The sequence below is a fragment of the Oryctolagus cuniculus genome, chromosome 6, assembly GCF_051225735.1.
Source record: "Oryctolagus cuniculus isolate XC-2025 breed Fujian yellow rabbit chromosome 6, ASM5122573v1, whole genome shotgun sequence".
Taxonomy (NCBI): Eukaryota; Metazoa; Chordata; class Mammalia; order Lagomorpha; family Leporidae; genus Oryctolagus; species Oryctolagus cuniculus.
Genome location: NC_142872.1, coordinates 129,885,707 through 129,907,339, shown reverse-complemented (window position 1 = coordinate 129,907,339; position 21,633 = coordinate 129,885,707). Strand labels below are relative to the sequence as shown.

The following is a 21,633-nucleotide window of genomic DNA, read 5'->3' as shown; positions in this document are numbered from 1 at the left end:
GGTGGAGGAACCCTACTATTTTGAGTTACTACCTGCTACCCCCCTCAGGGTGCACATTAGTAGGAATTTGGAATCATAAGCAGAGCCGGGACTTGAACACAGGCACTTTCATATTGGGATGAAGACATCACAAATAACATGTTAACTGCTAAGCCAAATACTTACCCTCATATTTTACTCTTTTCATGCTATTGTTATGACTGCCCAAAGATGTCTATATACTACCCTATGGACTCTGTAAATACATTACATTATGCAGCAAAGGGCTATTTTCAAACATAATTAATGCTATGGACATTAAAAACATGGAGATTATCTTGGATTATCCACATGGGCCCACTCTAATTACAGGATCCCATAAAAGTAGAGACCTTTTTCTGGCTGGTATTTAGAATAGATCCAGAATGGGTAGTCAGACATATTTAGTAAAACAAGGATTCAATGTGTCATTGTCCGCTGAAAGATGATGGGATCATATGTCAGGAAAAATGGGAACCTCAATCCCAAAACCACAAGCAACTGAATTTTGCCTACAACTGATTGGTCTTGGAAATAGAGTCTTCCCTTGAGCCTTCAGATAAAAGTCTAGCCTGGATGATGGCTTGATTTTAGTTTTGTGAGACACAGAACAGAGAAGAGAGCAAAGCTCACCCACAGTTATGTTAAAATGGTTAAGTTGTGAATTTGTATTGTTTTAAGTTGTTGAATTAGTTGTAATTTGTAATTATGTGAGTAGAAATTTTTTGAAAGATTTATTTTATTTATTTGAAATACAGAGTTACAGAGAGAGGTAGAGACACAGAGAGAGGTCTTCCATCCTCTGGTTCACTCCCCAGATGGCTGCAACGGCCAGAGCTGTGCCGATCCGAAGCCAGGAGCAAGGAGCTTCTTCCAGGACTCCCACGCGAATGCAGGAGCCCAAGGATTGGGCCATCTTCTACTGCTTTCCCAGGCCATAGCAGAGAGCTGGATCAGAAGAGAAGCAGCTGGGACTAGAACCAGTGCCCATATGGGATGCTGGTACTACAGGCCAGGGCATTAACCTGCTGTGAGCACTAGCTCCCTGAATAGAAATATAAAACACCATAAACTAGGCCCACCTCATGTATACTCTAAAGTAATAAAATTGTCTTGTATTATTGATTTATCATCTTTCTGGTTGACAAAATCTTTTCTAACTCGTATTGCTGTGACCCTGCTCCTAATCCTGAAGTTGCTTCCTACTGCCAACCCTGTGGTTCTGACTCCTTCACTATTTGTTATCTGGTCCCAGTGCTAGTAATAGTCTAATTTCTCACTATTTATCAAATATTCTGATTATTGATAAGACACATTTCCATGTCTCTGCTATTTCCCATGTCAAATTATATATGCTTTAATCTCACAGTTTAAATATCATTCATATGTTGTAAGGTAATGGTTGATCTGAGCCTTCTACTACTAACAGCTAAACTAATGTTAATATGAACAATAGTAGCTTCCATTTGTTAGGAAATTACTATATGTTAGATAATGTTTGGGCATTTAGCAGAGTGATTAAGACACCTGCATCCTGGGCTGGCATTGTGGTACAGCCTTCAGGGCTGGCCAGCAACCCATATGGGTGCCCATCCATGTCCTGGTGCCTCTACTTTCCATCCAGCTCCCTGCTAAAGTTCGTGGGAAAGCAGCAGAAGATAAACAAAGTACTTGGGCCCTTACACCCATTTTGGAAACCTGGACAAAGCTCCTGGCTCCTGGTTCAGCCAGGCTCAGTTCCTGTAGTTGCGTCCATTAGGGGAAGTGAACCAGAAGATGGAAGATCTCTCTCTCTCTCTCTCTCTCTCTCTAACCTGGATTGAGTACCTAGATCCCAGCTTTGGTCTGATTCAGTCCCAACCATTGTAGGCATTTGGGGAGTGGACCAGCTGATGCGATCTCTGTTTCTCTGCCTTTAGAGTAAATTTAAAAAAATTTTAAAAGATTTCTTGCAAATAATGTAGCTGACAAAAATGTTTATTTAATGAGTTAATATATAAATAATGTTTCTGATTTAGGAAATTGAGTAAAAGGCTATAAGTATTCATCAGCAAATTGCTAATAATCCCTTATCCTTCATGTTTGGGAAGGGATAATGCAAGAGAATTTGCACTTGCAGATTCAGTAAATTGAAAGTTTCTTAACAAGGGCTTTCAAGAATTCTATTTATTCTTTCCATCAACAATAACAATAAAAAACAAGAGTATGAGATGATAAATAGAAAATATTTTGCACATATTTTTATATGATCATTTATAGCTTTCAAAACAGTATATCATTTTAATTCCTAGAGGAGTGTGCTTTTAAGTTACTTTGTCTATAATGGAGATTAATTGAATTATTAATTCATTTATTTTAACAAACAGTGAGTATTTAAACTATTATCCTGGCTATAACAGGAACAAAAGTGAGATATAGTTCCACCCCTTAAGGAATTTATAGACTAATGGGATTCAGACAAGCACAAAGTTACTAATGCACAGATAACTCTTTTCAAGAGTCTGAAAAATGGGCATTTTTCTGTTTGAAAAGTTTCCTCAAGTAAACAACAACTAAAATACCTGATTAAAAAATAAGCAAAGGGTGAAGGCATTAGGCTTACTGGTTAAGGCTCTTGCTTAGACTACTCATACTCCATGTCAGAGTGCCTGGATTTGATACCTTCTTCCAGGTCCTAATTCCAGTTTCGTATTAATACAGACCTGGGAGACAAAAGTGATGGCTGAAATGACTGGGTTCCAGTTACCTGGTTTTAATTCATGCTCCTGGTTTTGGCCCTGGACTTGCTCTGTCTGTTGTAGCCATTTGGGGAGTAAACCAATGCATGGGAGTTCTCTTTGTCTCTGTCTCGCAAATAGATAAATTTTAAATTTAAAAATTGTCAAAGGACTTGAATTGACATTTTTTCTGAAACAGATATACAAATGACCAATATTACATGAAAAGATTATCAACATCACTAATCAATAGGGAAACGCAGGTCAAAAATCACAATGAGATAATACCTTCAAATCCATTAAGACATATTCATCTACAAACATTCCCCAAAATACAAGTGCCAAAGAGGTGGGAACAAATTCCTCATGCATTGCTTGTGAGAATGTAAACTTGTGCAGCTGTTCTTAAAAACAATATGGCAGTTCCTCAAAAACTGGAAAACTATGATGTGATCCAGCAATTCCACTCTTGGGATGCATAAAATAGCTGAAAATTTTCTCCACATATATTACTGTATTTAATATATGCTTGTGTATTTGTGGGCTTTATCATCAAACCAATTTCTACATGCCTACCATGAGTATTATACAAAGAAATAAGTATTAGGAAAGTTTAGAAGAGACATTCATACATTCATGTTCTTAGGAGCATTAATTACAATAGTCAAAAGATGAGCAGCTCAAATGCCTATTGACAGACGAATGAATAAACAAAGTGTGCTTGCTTGCTAGCTCGCTCTCTCTCACACACACATACACACACAGTTATATTACTCAAAATTAAAACGGAAGCAAATTTGGAAATATGCTACAACATGAATGAGGTACATAGAGTAGCCAAATTCATACAGATTGAAGTAGCTCAGTGGTTGCTAAGGGCTAGAGGGAGAATGGGAAATTATTATTTAATAGGTACAGAGTTTTAGTTTTGCAAGACAAAAATCCATGGAGATGGATGGTGGTTGTCAGCTTTGCATTACTAACACCTGAAGCAACTAATTAATAAAGAAAAAAAAGTTTCAGCCTTCAGTTTTGTAGGTTTAAGTCCAAGATCAGGTAGTCTCACTGGTTTGGCCTCTGGGAAGGCACTGACAGCAAAGGCAGAACACATGCAAAGGGACCATGTGGTGAGCCAGGAAGCACAGAGAAAGAGTGGTTGGGTCAACTCAGGCTTTCATAACTCACCCTCACGAAAACTGCCTTCTAAAGGCACCCCCTAATGACTTCCCACTTGGCCCACCTCCAAAACAGCACATCTACATTAAAATTCCATCCTGAGGAACCAATCCTTTGACACTTGGGCCTTTGTGAGACATTCAACATCTAAACTAATATCCAAATGGTAGAAGTGGTTGTGGTTGTACTACAAAATGAATCCATCTAACAATGACAAAGTGTACAATTAAAAGTTGTTAGAGGTAAATTTTCCATTATCTAGGTTTGCCACAATTGAAAATACAAAACAGAAGTGCTTTTACAGCAAATTATATGAAATCCAAATCAGATTTAAGAAGCACTGGATTAATTTCCATTCACAATAAAATTGGGTTTCTTTGCAGGAACATACTGATGATAGCTTGCTATAGATGTACTTTAATATAATTTATCATATGTTGATAGTTTTCACTTATAGGTAAGATTTTGTTTACATCATCTATAACACTTGAACCACTTGAACCTGGTAAATACAAAAGCATGGCTTTTGAAATTTTAATTAATAACATGATAGAATTATAAGTGCAAAATATTATAATTTCATAGGTGAGAAATATATCTACATCCAGTATTAAAGGCACACTGTTTGTTATAATCCTTATCGTATCATTTTCTGTAGAGATAATTTGAGATTTCCAATGAGGTGAAGAGACATGTCTAGTTTTTTTCTTCCTTAGAACAAAGACCCCTTGACATATATTATTGTATTTAATATATGGTCATATATTTGTGGGGCTTTATCATCATGTCACTTTCTGCATGCCTGGTCTGAATATTGTTCAAAGAAATAAACATTAGGAAGGATGGTTCCAGGATTATAGAGAGTTGGTCAGCAATGAGATTCTCTATGATGATTAGCCTGTGAACTAAGAAAGCACTTTCTTTTAATTATTGTATACCAGAACAGCAGATTTAAATTTATAAAAATATCACATCTATTTCAGTAAAAAATTATTTGTAAGTGGCACACATATTCCACTATACTTTTATAACATATAAAATATATATAAATATTTTAAAAGAAGGTTAAAATTCAATGTGTTAATTATAACTTATAATAGTACTTTAAGAGTATGCTCTCAGAAAAAATGAAGTAAAGTGCTTTTTAATTTTTGAAAATAATGGTTTAATGCTTTATGGCAATAATAGCCTATGGTTTGCTTAGCAGAGAAATCTGCTTGCTCCTTTTCCCAGGGAATCTTTTTTTTTTCTTTCTTTCTTTTTTTTTTTTTTTTTTTTTTTTTTTTTTTTTTTTTTTTTGACAGGCAGAGTGGACAGTGAGAGAGAAAGAGACAGAGAGAAAGGTCTTCCTTTTTGCTGTTGGTTCACCCTCCAATGGCCGCTGCGGCAGGTGCACCGCGCTGATCTGAAGCCAGGAGCCAGTGCCTTTCCTGGTCTCCCATGCGGGTGCAGGGACCAAGGACTTGGGCCATCCTCCACTGCACTCCCGGGCCATAGCAGAGAGCTGGCCTGGAAGAGGGGCAACTGGGACAGAATCCGGCGCCCCGACCGGGACTAGAACCCAGTGTGCCGGCGCCGCAAGGCGGAGGATTAGCCTATTGAGCCATGGCGCCGGCCTTCCCAGGGAATCTTTAGACCACATTTCCTAACCCCACATTTTCTAGCATCAGACATCTGGTTGAGCAGTAACCGAAGGAATATAAGCAGAAGTGACTTCACCATTTCCAATTTCTGTCCATAAAACTTGCCATATACTGGCTGAACAAAGAGGGCTCTGAAGTCCCAGAAGAGGGTAAAGCTACGAGATGAAAAGAGCCTTGAACCCTGCATAGCCACAAGTAAAGCCACCTGCCTTCAAGGAATATCTGTATTGGACTGATATTTAACAAGTAAATTGGTTTCTTCTATATTAAATCTTCAAAGCTTATAGATAGATAGATAGATAGATAGATAGATAGATATAAAGAGAGAGAGATTGATGTGTATTATAGTAGCTGGTTTATGTTAAGTAAATAAATAGAGCAATTTGAAGGTTGTGTTCAAAATTCAGTTTCCTCAGACTTAATTAATAAATTCTGCTTCATAACATTACTGTGAGGTTTAAATTATTTACACCAAGTGCCTAAAACAGTACCCACCACAAAATAAGTGCTCAGTATGTCTTAGGTGTTCTTACTTTCGTTGATTCTATTTCACCCTCCATTTTCTTTAACTTGCTCCCATCAGGCTTTGTCTAGCACTGAAGGTTTGTCAAGGTCTACCAAGTTCCTCCATTTGGGCAATTTCAATGGCAAATTCTCCGTTGTCACTTACTTGACCTTTCAGAAGACTGACAAGAATTGATTGTGTCTTCTTTCTTTTTTTTTTTTTTTTTTTTTTTTGACAGGCAGAGTGGACAGTGAGAGAGAGAGACAGAGAGAAAGGTCTTCCTTTTGCCGTTGGTTCACCCTCCAATGGCCGCCGCGGCCGGCGCGCTGCGGCCGGCGCACCGCGCTGATCCGATGGCAGGAGCCAGGAGCCAGGTGCTTTTCCTGGTCTCCCATGGGGTGCAGGGCCCAAGCACCTGGGCCATCCTCCACTGCACTCCCTGGCCACAGCAGAGGGCTGGCCTGGAAGAGGGGCAACCGGGACAGAATCCGGCGCCCCGACCGGGACTAGAACCCGGTGTGCCAGCGCCGCAAGGCGGAGGATTAGCCTAGTGAGCCGCGGCGCCGGCCTGTGTCTTCTTTCTTAAATATTTTCTTCATTTGGTTTCTATGACATATTTTATGTATGACGCCTATCAAGTAATGCATGATTCTTAGGAAATGCTGATTTTAAAGGTTGGCCTCCAATTAGCAGGCAAAGGAACAAACAAAATAGTACAGCAGAAGAGAGATATGATTTAGCCACTATTGTGCTGGCTAGCATACCTTTACGAATGATTTCTGTTTTGACAATTGTTTCCACACAATTACTATGATATCATCAATAATCGTATTATTTTTCTTTAGGACGATTCCATTTTACTGAGCTTTTTACTCTTTAGAAAATAGGTAAGTGGTCTTATTTTGATAAGATATTAGTAAAAGCAATGGTATTTACATGTACTAAGATATGACACCTTAAAAAACTAAAAACATCAGATCATTCATTAAATAATAACTTAATTATATGCAGATCTCCATTTAGAAGCCAAGAAAATAATGAAATCATGAGAATATTACAGTAGTCTTCCAAAATGCAAATGAACTAACTGGAAACATGCACAGTAATTCTTGATTTCAGGTAAGTTATTCAATACATCTTTTTTTTTTTTTTTTTTTTTTTTTTTTGGACAGGCAGAGTTAGACAGTAAGAGAGAGAGAAACAGAGAAAGTTCTTCCTTTTTTCATTGGTTCACCCCTCAAGTGGCCACTATGGCCAGCACGTTGCGGCCGGTGCATTGCGGCCCGTGCTGCGCCAATCCGAAGCCAGGAGCCAGGTGCTTCCTCCTGGTCTCCCATGCAGATGCAGGGCCCAAGCACTTGGGCCATCCTCCACTGCCTTCCCGACCACAGCAGAGAGCTGGACTGGAAGAGAGCAACTGGGACAGAATCCGGTGCCCCAACTGGGACTAGAACCCGGAGTGCTAGCGCCACAGGTGGAGGAATAGCCTAGTGAGCCTCGGCGCTGGCCAGTTATTCAATACATCTTATAAATCATGTCTAAATATACTTCTAGATAATCTAATCATGCAGTCAGATTTCTTCAGTTTTAAAGATTGTTAGAGCTTATGATTGCATTTTTTTGGGGGGTGGGGGGACAGTGAGAGAGAGAGAGAGAAAAAAAAAAGGTCTTCTTTTCTGTTGATTCACTCCCCAAATGGCCGCTACTGCCAGCGCGCTGCACCGATCCGAAGCCAGGTGCCAGGTGCTTCCTCTCCTGGTCTCCCATGCAGGTGCAGGGCCCAAGCACTTGGGCCATCCTCCACTGCCTTCCCAGGCCACAGCAGAGAGCTGGACCAGAAGAGGAGCAACCGGGACAGAATCCGGCGCCCCAACCGGGACTAGAACCCGGGGTGCCGGCGCCGCAGGGGGAGGATTAACCAAGTGAGCCGTGGCGCCAACCTGCATTTTTTCTTAAGAAAATAGAAACACCTTACTTGAAACATAAAATACATACATAAAGAAATGTAGAACTACAAATTCAATGTCTGGAGTCCAGTTAATGCAAAAATAATCTCTGTTGGTTATTCTATGGGTAAACTCAGAATACAAAATGAGATATAATCTGAATTCTGTTGTCACTATGTAAACATAGGGAGAATTGCCAATTTTATGAATGATTACAATGGTGACTATTACAATGCTGCTTAATAGTAATAACAACAAAAAAGGCTTTATTTTCTTCTAGGTAATATACAGTAGGAAAAGGCTATATCACATAAGAAGGAACAAGACTACATTTCTTAAATCTACCAACATCACAATGTTTTTGAGGACAAAAACCTAGACCTAATCAAAATAAAAATCAAATCAGTGTTGTTTCAGAAACTCAGTTTATAGTCAACAGATCTATATTTTTCAGAATAAAATATTTTCAAAGAAATCTATCTGGGATATTAATGCCAAAACTGTAAAAATATGTAATTTATCATTGAGAAATAAGAGTACCAGCCATTCTCTTCTGGAATTCTTCTATACACCTAGCTTCTGTGATACCATCATCTTAAAGCCCTTTTTGCCTTTCCTTCAAGATTATCCCTTTGGCCTTCTTCTTGGACTCATCAGTCTCTGCTCAAATCTAATATGTAAATCTTGCACACAGTATCCTCTCGGCCTACTGCTTTGCCAATGTGGTCTTTCTTTGGCAATTTCAGTGATAATTATAAGTATCATTTAAACTTGATAAGTCTCTGATGATTTGTGTCCCTGTCTCTGAAACTGGCTTCAAACGTGTTTATTTAAATATGTTGTAGATACTTCCATTTGAGAATTTCCACAGACATCACAAATTCAAAATGTCTGAAATCAAAAACTCACCCCTTTCTTTCCCCCAATCTATCCCTTTTCTTACACTTCCAATAATTATTAATGGCACTACCATCCACCTAGTGATGCAACTCAGAAATACTAGAAACAGGTCTTCCACATGGGTGCAGGGGCCCAAGGACTTGCGCCATCTTCCACTGCTTTCCCAGGCGCATAAGCAGAGAGCTGGATCGGAAGTGGAGCAGCCGGGACTTGAACTGGCACCCATATGGGATGCTGGTGCTGCAGGCCGGGCTTTAACTCACTGCACCACAGCGCCAGCCCCTGATATGGTTTCAGATCTTATCTCCTGTCTAAAGTACTGCATTATCTTGCTAATTCATAATAAAATACTCTATCAGATACAGACTTAAGCTTACTTCTTTATTGTAGCCCTATTGGAATACAAGCCCTTGGAGGACAAGGATCTTTGCCTCCTTGTGTTTTTGTTAGGATAGTTCTTACCTATTTAAATATAACATTATTACATAAGGCTGAATTTTCAGAATCACTGTAAAAGTTTGTACAACCAAGATCAGCCGGGTCCAGGAATAAATATAGCCTCAAATTCTTTTGTGCCATAGACTTACAGCTTGACTTCTGTACACATAGAACCCTGTATTCATAAATTAGATCTAATGCAGTTGCCTATAATTTATTCTGCTGTGAAAGAAACATGGTATTACAGTCTTTGTTAGAAGATACCCTATTACTTCCAAGATACCCAGGATATAATGTTTAATTATCAACACGCTTTAAAAAAAAAAAAAAAAAAACATTGTTTTGACTCACAAAATTTCTTAATTGCTAACAGTGGCTTTTTTGAATAGCAGTGTTGTTTGTAATTTATTTTCACAGATGTGATTTAGACACTGAATTTTAAAGTAGCAAAGCTCTGAATATCTTCACTCAGCAGAAAATTCTTCCATCCGCGCTGCTGGAGAATATGGCTGCTTGAAATTTTAACAGGAATATAAAAACTGCAGTAAGAAAAGTGAGTCTACTGGTAAATGTTGCTTACAAACTAAAAAGGAAGTTAGGTTGTCAGCAATAAAAGAATTTCATTATTCACACAAAATAGGAGGCGTCATGTTCACGGCAACTTGCTGGGAATGAAAATTAATGTGGCTGGTTCCAACTTGAGGAACCTAAAGAAGAGCAAAGATCCTGCAGATCAGAGCATCTTTACAAAGCACCAGCCACTGGCAACTGGGGAACCACAGCTTAACTCCTCCCTGAGGAGCAAACACAGGACATACATTTCAAAAACAGCGCTAAGGTTCATTTTGAAGGAGGCTCATTGCCCACTGGGAAAAAAAGTCATTGTTAGATTTTTCAAAAAGGATGAACTAAAAATGCCCCTTCGTCTCTGGAACATGGCATCATCCACTCATGACTGCAAGAAAATGAGCGAGCGAAAAGAATCCGCGTTGCAGTGACAACTCAGACACGAAATCAATGTAATATAAAAACTCCTACCCGTTTGGCTGAGCTGGGAAGCGCTGCGACTTTTCCGCGACAGACCAACAATAGCTACCATTTTGGCCCCGATGCTAGAGCGCCGCTTTTTGCCGCCGGTGCCCAAGGCGCCCACTGCGGTGTCGGACTGGCTGCCGTCGTTCTTCTCCAGCGAGCACATGTCCCCACTGATGCTGGTGCTCTTGGTCATGTTCTTCCCTGACAGGCCCATTTGTCTGCTTTGCATTTTGGAGGTAAAGACACTGTCAGCCGATGGATCGTGAAAAGTGAGGATAAGAATAAAAGGGAAAAGACAGAAAAGGCATTTTAGATGAACTATCTGAAGCATACAAGTAATTCAATTAGGTAATCTATAGAACATATTATTAGGATTTAAAATTTTTGAAATACTACGGTCTTGAATGTGCTTTACTATTCAAGGCCAACTTTAATACAACTATGCCAAATCAGACAAAAGGTTTTATTTCCGCTGCCATAAAAGGCACTGTCACAAGAAAAAAAAAAAAGATGTATGCAAAAGCAGTGAGCTCATTTAATAGAGTACGGTGTATGCAAGTATGACTAAGCTTTCAGGTCACTGAACACAGAAACATGCTGTTTCCAAAGGTATTCTTCTCCACCTTTCTTTACCATTGCGTTCAACAAGAAATTAAGCAATGGAGGAAATTTTGCAAAATGTGACAAAATTACAGCATCCAACGCCACATGCCCTTTAAAATAAGTTTTCTCATTTTATTTAAAATAACATATTAAAGTTCATCTAAAGCAGTGAAATTGCTTAACAGGGCTTGAATTTTCATTAGCTTTAAATTAAAAATAATTTATTTCATAATTATTAATTTAAATCTACATTCCAAAAATAAAGATATTTTTCTCTTGTATTCATTTGAGAGAAAGAAAATCATGATCGTTTTTTAGATGATATGGTCAGAAAGCAATCAATGAATCACGAAAACATGTAAGCTATTGCATGATCTATTGCAAGACCAACACTGCAATGGAGTCATGAAAGAAAGGACCCTGGCTTTTCCCATGATACAGGGTGCGGTGGGAGGCAGAGTACAGGGTGAGGAGCTGGAAGCAGGCTATCCAGCTTGTCCCCATAAACATGGGAGGATATGAAGGAGCAGCCCGTTTTGCAGGCCTGGGGAGAGTTACATACTATAGTAAGTTTTAACTTACTATTAGAAAGTCATAGTTTCTGCTTTAATTTGGTGCTGACAGCATGAATGTTTAACACATAAACTGGGGAGAGTTACATATCTATAGTAAATTTTAACTTACTATTAGAAAGTCATAGTTTCTGCTTTAATTTGGGGTTGACAACATGAATGTTTAACACATAAACTAATAAAGAAAATACAAAAATCTGCAAACAAATATACATCATTTAAAGGATGAGACTTAGAAAATTAACCTATTGAGATGAATTCTTAACTCTAATTCATGAGCTTGACCTTCCAGAAAAAAAAATTGTTTTTCTATCACAGGGTAAAATCTACTTAACAATTAGTATCACACGTTAATTTTATTAACCTGTACACATTTTCTCCAAAATTTAGCCTGGTATAAAATTAAATTACAAACACAGAGACATAAACTCTTTTATCCTTCCCTTTATTTATTTATTTATTTATTTATTTATTTATTTTTGACAGGCAGAGTTAGACAGTGAGAGAGAGAGACAGAGAGAAAGGTCTTCCTTTTTCCGTTGGTTCATCCCCTAAATGACTGCCACCGCCAGAGTGCTGCGCCGATCCAAAGCCAGGAGCCAGGTGCTTCTCCTGGTCTCCCATGCCGGTGCAGGGCCCAAGCACTTGGGCCATCCTCCACTGCCTTCTTGGGTCACAGCAGAGAGCTGGACTGGAAGAGAGCAACTGGGACAGAACTGGCGCCCCAACCGGGACTAGAACCCGGGGTGCCAGCACCACAGGCGGAGGATTAGCCAAGTGAGCTGCGGCGCCCGGCTTCCCTTTAGTTTTAAGAAATAAGTTGTGCATATGTGATGAGAGACATAGAAAATGCACACAGGGCAATATTTCTATGATATCCAAATGGATAGTTTCAAAGAATGTTTGATTTTGCTTTCCTTCAGTAGGTGACAATAGAAAAAAAACGCAGAGTTTTACTGTCAGACATGGGCTTGAATCTCTCTTTTGCTCCCACTTAACTGACTTTAGAAGAATTACTTGCTCTACTATGAGACTCTGGTTTTTTATTTATAAAATTCAGAACATTTTATTTTCCTATTTTAAAGAATAAATATGTGTCTAAGGTAAACATTCAGTAAATGGAAATTATAACAATTATTAGGGGATATGGTTAATAGACAAAATAAGGTTAAAACCCATTAGTGAGTATTATGTAACAACTTAAAAGCATCAGTAGGAATGTGAGGAAAATGTCTAAATTGGTTTTAACAGAGCCAGCACTGTGTGATGGAGAGCAGGCTGTGCTGGATAAGCTCAGTCACCAGATGATCTTGGGAGAGCTGCTTCACCTTTCTGGAGCTTAGCTACCTCATTTAATCAATGAGAAAATGTAAGGAAGCCCTAAGCAGAATGCCAGCTATGCAATAAGGACATTCCTTCTCATTATTAAAAAACATACAGTAACAAAGGAAAATTCATTAATGTCCAATGGAAGGAAAGTTTTAATAAATTATGTTGAGCACTAAAATGTGTCTTTTAAAATGCAGTAATAAATAAATATTTATTAACACAGAATGATATTCCTGATTAGGTGAGGAGCAGATATTTGCAGTTTAGCTTTGAGTGGTATATATACTAAATATGGACTCACTCTACACTAGGGAACACAGGGCAAAGTCAGACTCCAGAGGCTTTCCAGTGGCACAAATAAGTAGAGAAAAAATTAACAAAAGAAAAAATAGAGAAACACATCTTGCCAAAATAGGTAGTTCAGAAGGCTGAATTCACGAAATGATGCCTCAGTCACCAACACAATAGGTGAATAAAGGAAATATGAATAAAAATAAAATTGCATGTTCAGTATGATTGCTTTAATTTAAAAATATAAATGAACATAGTAAAAGATCTGAAATGATATATTATATAAGTCTGCTAAAGTAGCTGTATTTTTACCAATTAATGGCTTTTTAAAAGATTTATTTATTTTTTGAAAGTCAGAGTTACAGAGAGAGAGAGGGAAAGGCAGAGAGAGAAAGAGAGAGAATGGCTGTTTTAGCAATTTATTTGTTTTTAAATAGTTTTTCAAAATGAACATAAAACATGTTGCAATAAGAAAAAAATTTTAAATTAAAAGAAATAAACAAATGAAAAGAGTAAGCATGGATCAACATCACTATGTCTTCATATAAGTCAAATTATTCAACACACAAAGTTCATTCCATGGGGTACAGGTACAGTATGACTTCCTAGCTGAACCTAATAGATTACTATAAAGAATATTACATTGTAGTATTATCTACATGATTTTCAGTTCTAGAGAGTGTTTCTACATTTCTAAATGTTGCTTTAATTCATGTTTCTTATTTAGCAAAGTATATAAAATTATTAAAATAAAGTATATAAAATTGCCAATGCAAGTTATCAATTTTATCACATAATTATAGTTGCTGAAAAATCAAATCTTGAAAGATCTTTAAAAAGGCATTTCTAGTATTGTCAATCATTAGGAGAATGGTAAAAACTAAGACAAGTGAAATGTTTATAAATATTCTCCAAAGACATAAATAGTAGATGAAGGGCTACTGGGATATGTGATTAAAAAAATGAAGCTTATAGAATATAGGTCCAAAAATGTTAATTGATGACTTTGAATGAATAGAGCTAAGTGGTTTGGTTCTTAAGATAATAAATTTCAAACACAGAACAAAAACAAGTTCTGAGTTTGTGAGACTGTGCGCCTACTAGTATCATTATAGATAAAATACATAGGCATATCAAAACAAGTATTTCATCATACTGCAAGCTGGGAAAGGGATAGGAAAGAACTCACTAGGAAATTAAAGAGATGAGGGCCGGCGCCGTGGCTCAATAGGCTAATCCTCCACCTTGCGGCGCCGGCACACCGGGTTCTAGTCCCGGTCGGGGCGCCGGATTCTGTCCCGGTTGCCCCTCTTCCAGGCCAGCTCTCTGCTATGGCCAGGGAGTGCAGTGGAGGATGGCCCAGGTGCTTGGGCCCTGCACCCCATGGGAGACCAGGAAAAAGCACCTGGATCCTGGCTCCTGCCATCGGATCAGCGCGGTGCGCCGGCTGCAGCGGCGGCCATTGGAGGGTGAACCAACGGCAAAGGAAGACCTTTCTCTCTCTGTCTCTCTCTCTCACTGTCCACTCTGCCTGTCAAAAAAAAAAAAAAAAAAAAAAAAAGAGATGAGAATTTATGGCCCAGCAGGGTAGTCCACCTTTTCAATTGCCCACATCCCATACTGGAGTGACAGGTCAAGACCTAGCTGCTTCACTTCCAATCTAGTTTACTGCTAATGCATCTGCAAGGCAGCAGATGATGGTCCAAGTACTTGGACCTCTGCCACCTACACTGCAGACCCAGATGGAGTCCCTGTCTCCTGGCTTAGGCTTGCCCAGCCCAGATTGTTGTAGGCATTTGGGGAGTTCACCAAAGGATGGAGGATCTTTCTCTCTCCTTCTTTGCCTTTCCAGAAGATGAAAATAAATAAATAAATATTTTAACAAGTGTTTTTAAAAAGAAATTAGAGGCTAGTGCAATTCCGAATTTGGTGGGGAGTAATACCAAGGGCCCAGTGGTTAATACAATGGAGTATATATAAGAAATGTGGCACAGAGAGATTCAGATCAGAAATAAACAAAGTTAAAGTGAAATGAACACTATGAGAAACTGTGACTTGATCAGCCCTTACCCTGACTGTTGATGAACAACTTAATACGTTATCCCTCCTAGTATTTTTTGGTTTGTTCTACTTAATACTATTGGTTGAATTCTGCAATTAATACACAGTTATTCTTAAGTGTTGAAACTTAACTAAAAAGAGATCCCTGTTAAATATAAGAGTGGGAATAAGAGAGGGAAGAGATGTACAATTTGGGACATGCTCAAGCTGACTTGCCCCAAATGGTAGAGTTAGAAACATACCAGGGGATTCCAATTGAATCCCTTCAAGGTAGCATGTATCAATGCCATCTCACTAGTCCCAGTGATCAATTTTTGTCCGCAATTGATCATAATGATAGGACTAAGAGTCAAAGGGATCACATAAACAAGACTAGTGTCTGCAAATACTAACCGATAGAATAAAAAAGGGAGAGAACGATCCAACATGGGAAGTGAGATACACAGCAGACTCATAGAATGGCGGATGTCCCAAACAGCACTCTGGCCTCAGAATCAGCCCTTAAGGCGTTCGGATCTGGCTGAAAAGCCCATGAGAGTATTTCAGGCATGGAAAGCCAAGACACTCTGGGGGGAAAAAAAATGACCTAAATGTAAGATCTCCGCGATTGAGATCCCAGTGGAAAGAACAGGTCATCAAAGAAGGAGGTACATTTCTCTGAAGGGAGGAGAGAACCTCCACTTTGATTACCACCTTGTCTAAATATAATCAGAGTTGGTGAACTCAAAAGGCTTCCATAGCCTTGGCAGCTCATGACAAGAGCCTAGGGTGATTACTGATGCCATAAACAAGAGTGTCAATTTGTTAAGTCAACAACAGGAGTCACTATGCACTTACTCCTCATGTAGGATCTCTGTCCTTAATGTGCTGTACATTGTGATTTAATGCTATCACCAGTACTCAAACAGTATTTTTCACTTTGTGTTTCTATGTGGGTGCAAACCGTTGAAATCTTTACTTAATATAGGCTAAACTGATCTTCTGTATATAAAGAGAATTGAAAATGAATCTTGATATGAATGGAAGGGGAGAGGAAGTGGGAAAGGGGAGGGTTGCGGGTGGGAGGGAAGTTATGGGGGGGGAAGACATTGTAATCCATAAGTTGTACTTTGGAAATTTATATTCATTAAATAAAAGTGAAAAAAAAGAAATAAACAGAGTAAACTCTGGGAGTGAAACTAGGATATACTAAACTAGAAAGTGGTACTAGGTAGGCCTTGTAGCACTCAAAAGTTAGAAGACAATAGCATGATAGATTAGAAACAAACCCAATAGGATTGGCCGAGCTCCCAAACATATGGTATCTTAAAAAGCTGATTTCCTGTTTTGTTTTTTTTTTTCATTCAGGAGCTAACTGAATACTTATGACTACTTTAACTCATATTTAATTACAGCTTTTGCAGTCAATGGCCATGTCTAGATGTCAAAGTATCATTTCTTGAATTTGGGACATTACTTGCAGGAAGAAAACAATAACAAACAACCCTCTTTCTTAAAAAACTACTTTGCATTAAATATTATTCCTGTCCTACGATTTACTGGAAGTTGATATTATTAACCTACTTTACTACTTAATATGTTTATTTCACATTAGTTCAAATGACCAGCTATGATTTTTATTACTTTAGGATGGTAAAGTAGTAATCATTTATTCAACAAAGGTTTACTGAGTATCTATTATCACAAATATACAAGTAATACAAATTTTGATTAACTTCCTAGCAAATATCAATACATAAAATGCAAATATGGCTGCATAAGAACTTGGTTTGGACTGTAACTGAAATGCCAATGACCAACTCTAATGTCAAGACACTCTGATTAATATTCAAGAAAATCTCTCTCTCTGAAGAGTATGGAAAAACTCACTTTCTTATATTAATTCTTTGATTTCTAGAGATGATAAATTTAAAGTTCAATATTTTTAACATACCCAGGGCCTGCATGTAAGTGCATGATATTAATATGTATCTTAATACATATTAGTAGAGTATCTAAATTTTTAGAGGGTGTGTATGTGTGTCTGTTCCACAAAATCCAAGCCCAGAGGTAGGGAGTAATAACTAGCTAGTTAACAAAGTGTTTTTAGTTAAAATTATTTGCCTTGATGACAGCCACCAGTAACACAACTACCAATAAGGCTCTTGTTTATAGCAGGAAGCAGTGATCCTGTGGTTATGGACGAGGTCACTGTTTAATCAGGACAGTCCAAGGTGCACCTGAGAAGCCTGTAATTTCCAATATTACTTCTCCAGCAGCTTGTTAATGCTTACAATTCCAATATATTCAAAAAAGTTAAGAAAAAGATTAATTTCTTATTTGAAGTTTGCTCCCTTTTAACATGTTACTATCTCCAGGATTTGGCCACTACTTTTAAATATACTTACTTTACATCTATTGTTTTCATGGAACTGTCATTCATTGGCATAGGGAAAAAACAATAAACAAATAGATAAATTATCCTTTCAGATAGTGGTGATCTGAAGAAAATGATAACAAAGGACTAGAAAATTTATATAAGAAGGGAAAAAATGAAACAGAAGGATCAAGGAAGGCCTCTCTGAAGAGGAGACAACAAGCTGAGTCCCGAATGATGAAGCCAGCCATGTGGAGGAAGATTTTTTTTAAAGATTATGTATTTGAAAGGTTACTAAGAGAGAGAGAGAGAAAGAGAGAGAGAGAAAGCTTTCATCCTCTGGTTTACTCCCCAAAATGGTTAAAATGGCTGGGGATAGGCAAGCCTAAAGCTAAGAGCTTCATCCAGGTCTCCCACTTGGGTGCAAGGCCCCATGCATTTGGGCCATCTTCTGCTGCTTTCTCCGGCCATGAGTAGAGAGGTGGATTGGAAGTGGAGCAGCTGGGACATGAACCTAATGGGTACCCATGTGAGATGTTGGCATTTCAGGCTTTAACCTGCTACCTCACAATGCCAGCCCAGAAAGAATGTTCTAAGCTTAGATGACAGTAGCAAGCTTGATTGTTAGAGGAAATCTATGAAAACCAAATATAAGATAAGAAGGTGAAGATTTTTGTAGAAAATGAAATCTGAAAGGGTAAGGCCTGAAGGCATTGGGATCAGTGTGTGTCCTGCACTACTTACTCTCATCCAACTGCCTTCTCAGATATGATATCCCAGCTGCCCTAAGACTGTGAGAATATAGATTGCATGGCTTGTTATACCAAGAATTTTAGGATTGAGCCCAGGATTTTGTCTATAAAGATAACATAAAAGGGCATTTTGGATTGATAGTGGCCATTTTCCTTAAAAAGTGATATTTATAAAGGCTAACTCATAAATTGAACATTCAAAATTTATTTAAACCCTTGTCTATGTATTCTTCCTTTATTGTCTCTTGAATTTATAAATTCTCCACAAAATTATTGAATAAAAGACTGCCTTACAACCACTATAAGTGTGAAGAAAGTTATTTTTAAGAAAAATTAAGCCTATTATTTTATATATCATCAGTACGTGACCTTCCTTTTATTATAGTGTTCATTATTTCTAATCATTTAATTTGTCTACCTTCACATGGAAATTTTTCAATGTCTTATGTTACTTGTATTTTCCTGGACTCTCTCTAGTTGTGTTCTGTTTTCTTAAAAATATTAACCACAAAAACTAGATTTAAATATATATATTTCAATCATATGTGTTATTTATCTTCAGTGTTAAGAAAAACTATATAAGAATTATAATTTTAAAATGTTTTCATTATAACCTATATCTTACAAAATTTGCATCTAATTATGATTTCAGCAACTTCTTTATCATCCTCAGAGACATGACCCAATTCTCATTTTGCTTCCTTTTCCTGTTGAATTTTTGTATCTTCAAACATTTCTAAATTTACTTAATTTAAAAGATAATAAATGTCTTGCTCCCAATTAACTGATTCCTTTAGCAAACATCTACTGTGCACCTACTTCGCATTTGGGTCCCAAAGGAGCAAGTGGGGGCTGAGGAAATCATGCATTTCTTTTCTTCAGACAAAGAGGGAATCTCATTGGTCTATTTAAAGTGAGTATCTATTTCTATTCATCTACACAGAAGAACACATTTTTCTAATTTATGCAGAGCCTTGATTTAGGTGGGTTAGCACACTTTGGCCCTGTGGTAAACAAAAACATTGAATGAGATATAGTTATTACTTCAATACCACATAATTTAAGAATGCAAATAAAGAGTCTCAATGCTTATAGAAATTAGTATAACCAAATGTTATAATTTTTAGAGAAAAGGGACACAAACACAGTGCTATGAAATTTCACTGGAAGGAGAGAGATTATTGAAGATCAGGGATCAGGAAAGCTTTATGAGTCTGAGCATTGAACGATGGGTATCCACTACAACATGTAGAATGAAACAAAAATATTAAAAGTAGGTACATGTTATAAAAATGTAGAGGTGAGAAAGCACATGTACGGTTTTATAGTACAGTTTGTATAGTACAGAAGTACAGTTTGGTTGAATTGTAAGATGTTATAGGCTAAGAGTAATGGAGACAGGTCCAGAAAATCAGATTAGATGCATGTTATCATGTGGAGAAAAAAAGGAGTCACTAAAGGAGGCTGAAGAATACCATAAAAATTATAAATAAGAAATATTGAGTGAAATGGCTGGGCAGCCAATAGGGCTAGTTACATAATTCTGTTCTCCTTTAGGTGTATGGTAGTTTTATACTGCCTCACCTCCTTAAAGTTAGAAGTGGCTTTCTGATTTGTTTTGACTAATGAAATGTTATGTTAATTCTAGGTAGAAGCATTTAATATGTGATGTTCAACTCTAATCCATCCCTCCTTCTGCTACTGGGACTGTGAAAGAGCCTCCATCAAACTCAGCCTCTGAGCGATAATGGGCAGGATACCCTTGCTAACCAGTAATACTCATTTTGCATGAGTCAGAAATGAACTTTTGTTGGTTGTACCACTAAGAATACATATACAATGTAGCTTGTGCTATTCCTTATTGGAATAGGAGATTAGCTAGAGAAAAATCAGTTAGGAGATTAGAGCAATTAATGCTGGGAAAAGCAAGAAGACCCTAAGTTAATGCACTGATATTACTAACAGAAAGCAAAAGATTAATAATGTTAAAATTATTTGGGAGGAACCATATATACCAAATATACCATAAGGAACCAGATACTACTTCTGGATTTGGGAATAAGATATTAAAACCGCTCAAATTAAGGAGCACTTATCAGAGCCGGCGCCGTGGCTCAATAGGCTAATCCTCCGCCTTGCGGTGCCGGCACACCGGGTTCTAGTCCCGGTCGGGGCGCCGGATTCTGTCCCGGTTGCCCCTCTTCCAGGCCAGCTCTCTGCTATGGCCAGGGAGTGCAGTGGAGGATGGCCCAGGTGCTTGGGCCCTGCACCCCATGGGAGACCAGGAAAAGCACCTGGCTCCTGGCTCCTGCCATCGGATCAGCGCCGTGCGCTGGCTGCAGCGGCGGCCATTGGAGGGTGAACCAACGGCAAAGGAAGACCTTTCTCTCTCTGTCTCTCTCTCTCACTGTCCACTCTGCCTATCAAAAAAAAAAAAAAAAAAAAAAAAGGAGCACTTATCACTCATCAGATACTATTAATTGCTTCTGAATTAACTCATGTAATACTTACAACAGGTTATACATAGAAACTGAAGCCCTTTGAAAGCAAAGTGTTTTTCTGAGGAGTGCTGGTTTAGGAAATGTTCAACACTAGAATAAACAGAATTTCCTGATGAAGAGGTTCAATATGAAGCCAGGGACTTAAGCCAAGTGCTTATGAAAATAATCAGGACTTCAAAAGAAATCAGGAAATGGTAGATAAAGTTAGGAGAATGGTTGCAAGTGCGCAGGCAATCCAGGAGTATCATAAGAGAGAAATGCAGAAATTCGAGTAGATAGCTCAAGGAATACCTATATTGAAAACTTAGGGAGGAATGGAATTGCTGTAGGGATTACCCAAGGTCTTAGAAATAAGAATAATAGATCCGAATGCCTTTAGCATTCGGATCTGGCTGAAAAGCCCATGAGAGTATTTCAGGCATGGAAAGCCAAGACACTCTGGCAAAAGATCTCTGCGAGTGAGATCCCAGTGGAAAGAACAGGTCTTCAAAGAAGGAGGTACCTTTCTCTGAAGGGAGGAGAGAACCTCCACTTTGACTATGACCTTGTCTAAACAAGATAAGACTCGGAGAACTCAGAGGGCTTCCATAGCCTTGGAAACTCATGACCGGAGCATAGGGAGACTACTGATGCCATAGACAGGAGTGTCAATTGGTAAAGTCAACAACAGGAGTCACTGTGCACTTACTCCTCATGTAGGATCTCTGTCCTTAATGTGCTGTGTATTGAGATTTAATGCTATAACAAGTACTCAAACAATATATTTCACTTTGTGTTTTCATGGGGGTGC

The 21,633-nt window shown here is 38.2% G+C and overlaps 1 protein-coding gene across 47 annotated transcripts in view; it reads right to left on the bottom strand.

Annotated features, from left to right (window-relative positions):
• The window catches only part of RIMS2 (regulating synaptic membrane exocytosis 2), a 718,020-nt gene that overhangs the window by 115,870 nt on the left and 580,517 nt on the right, over positions 1 to 21,633 (bottom strand). For 27 of the 47 annotated variants that reach the window (XM_089336449.1, XM_089336431.1, XM_089336432.1 and 24 more), the window contains one exon: positions 10,382 to 10,623. The exons of the other annotated variants lie outside the window; for them this stretch is intronic. In XM_089336449.1, coding sequence (XP_089192575.1) covers positions 10,382 to 10,623 — 242 coding nt within the window. The remainder of the gene's footprint in view (positions 1 to 10,381; positions 10,624 to 21,633) is intronic. 47 annotated transcript variants of the gene reach the window in all.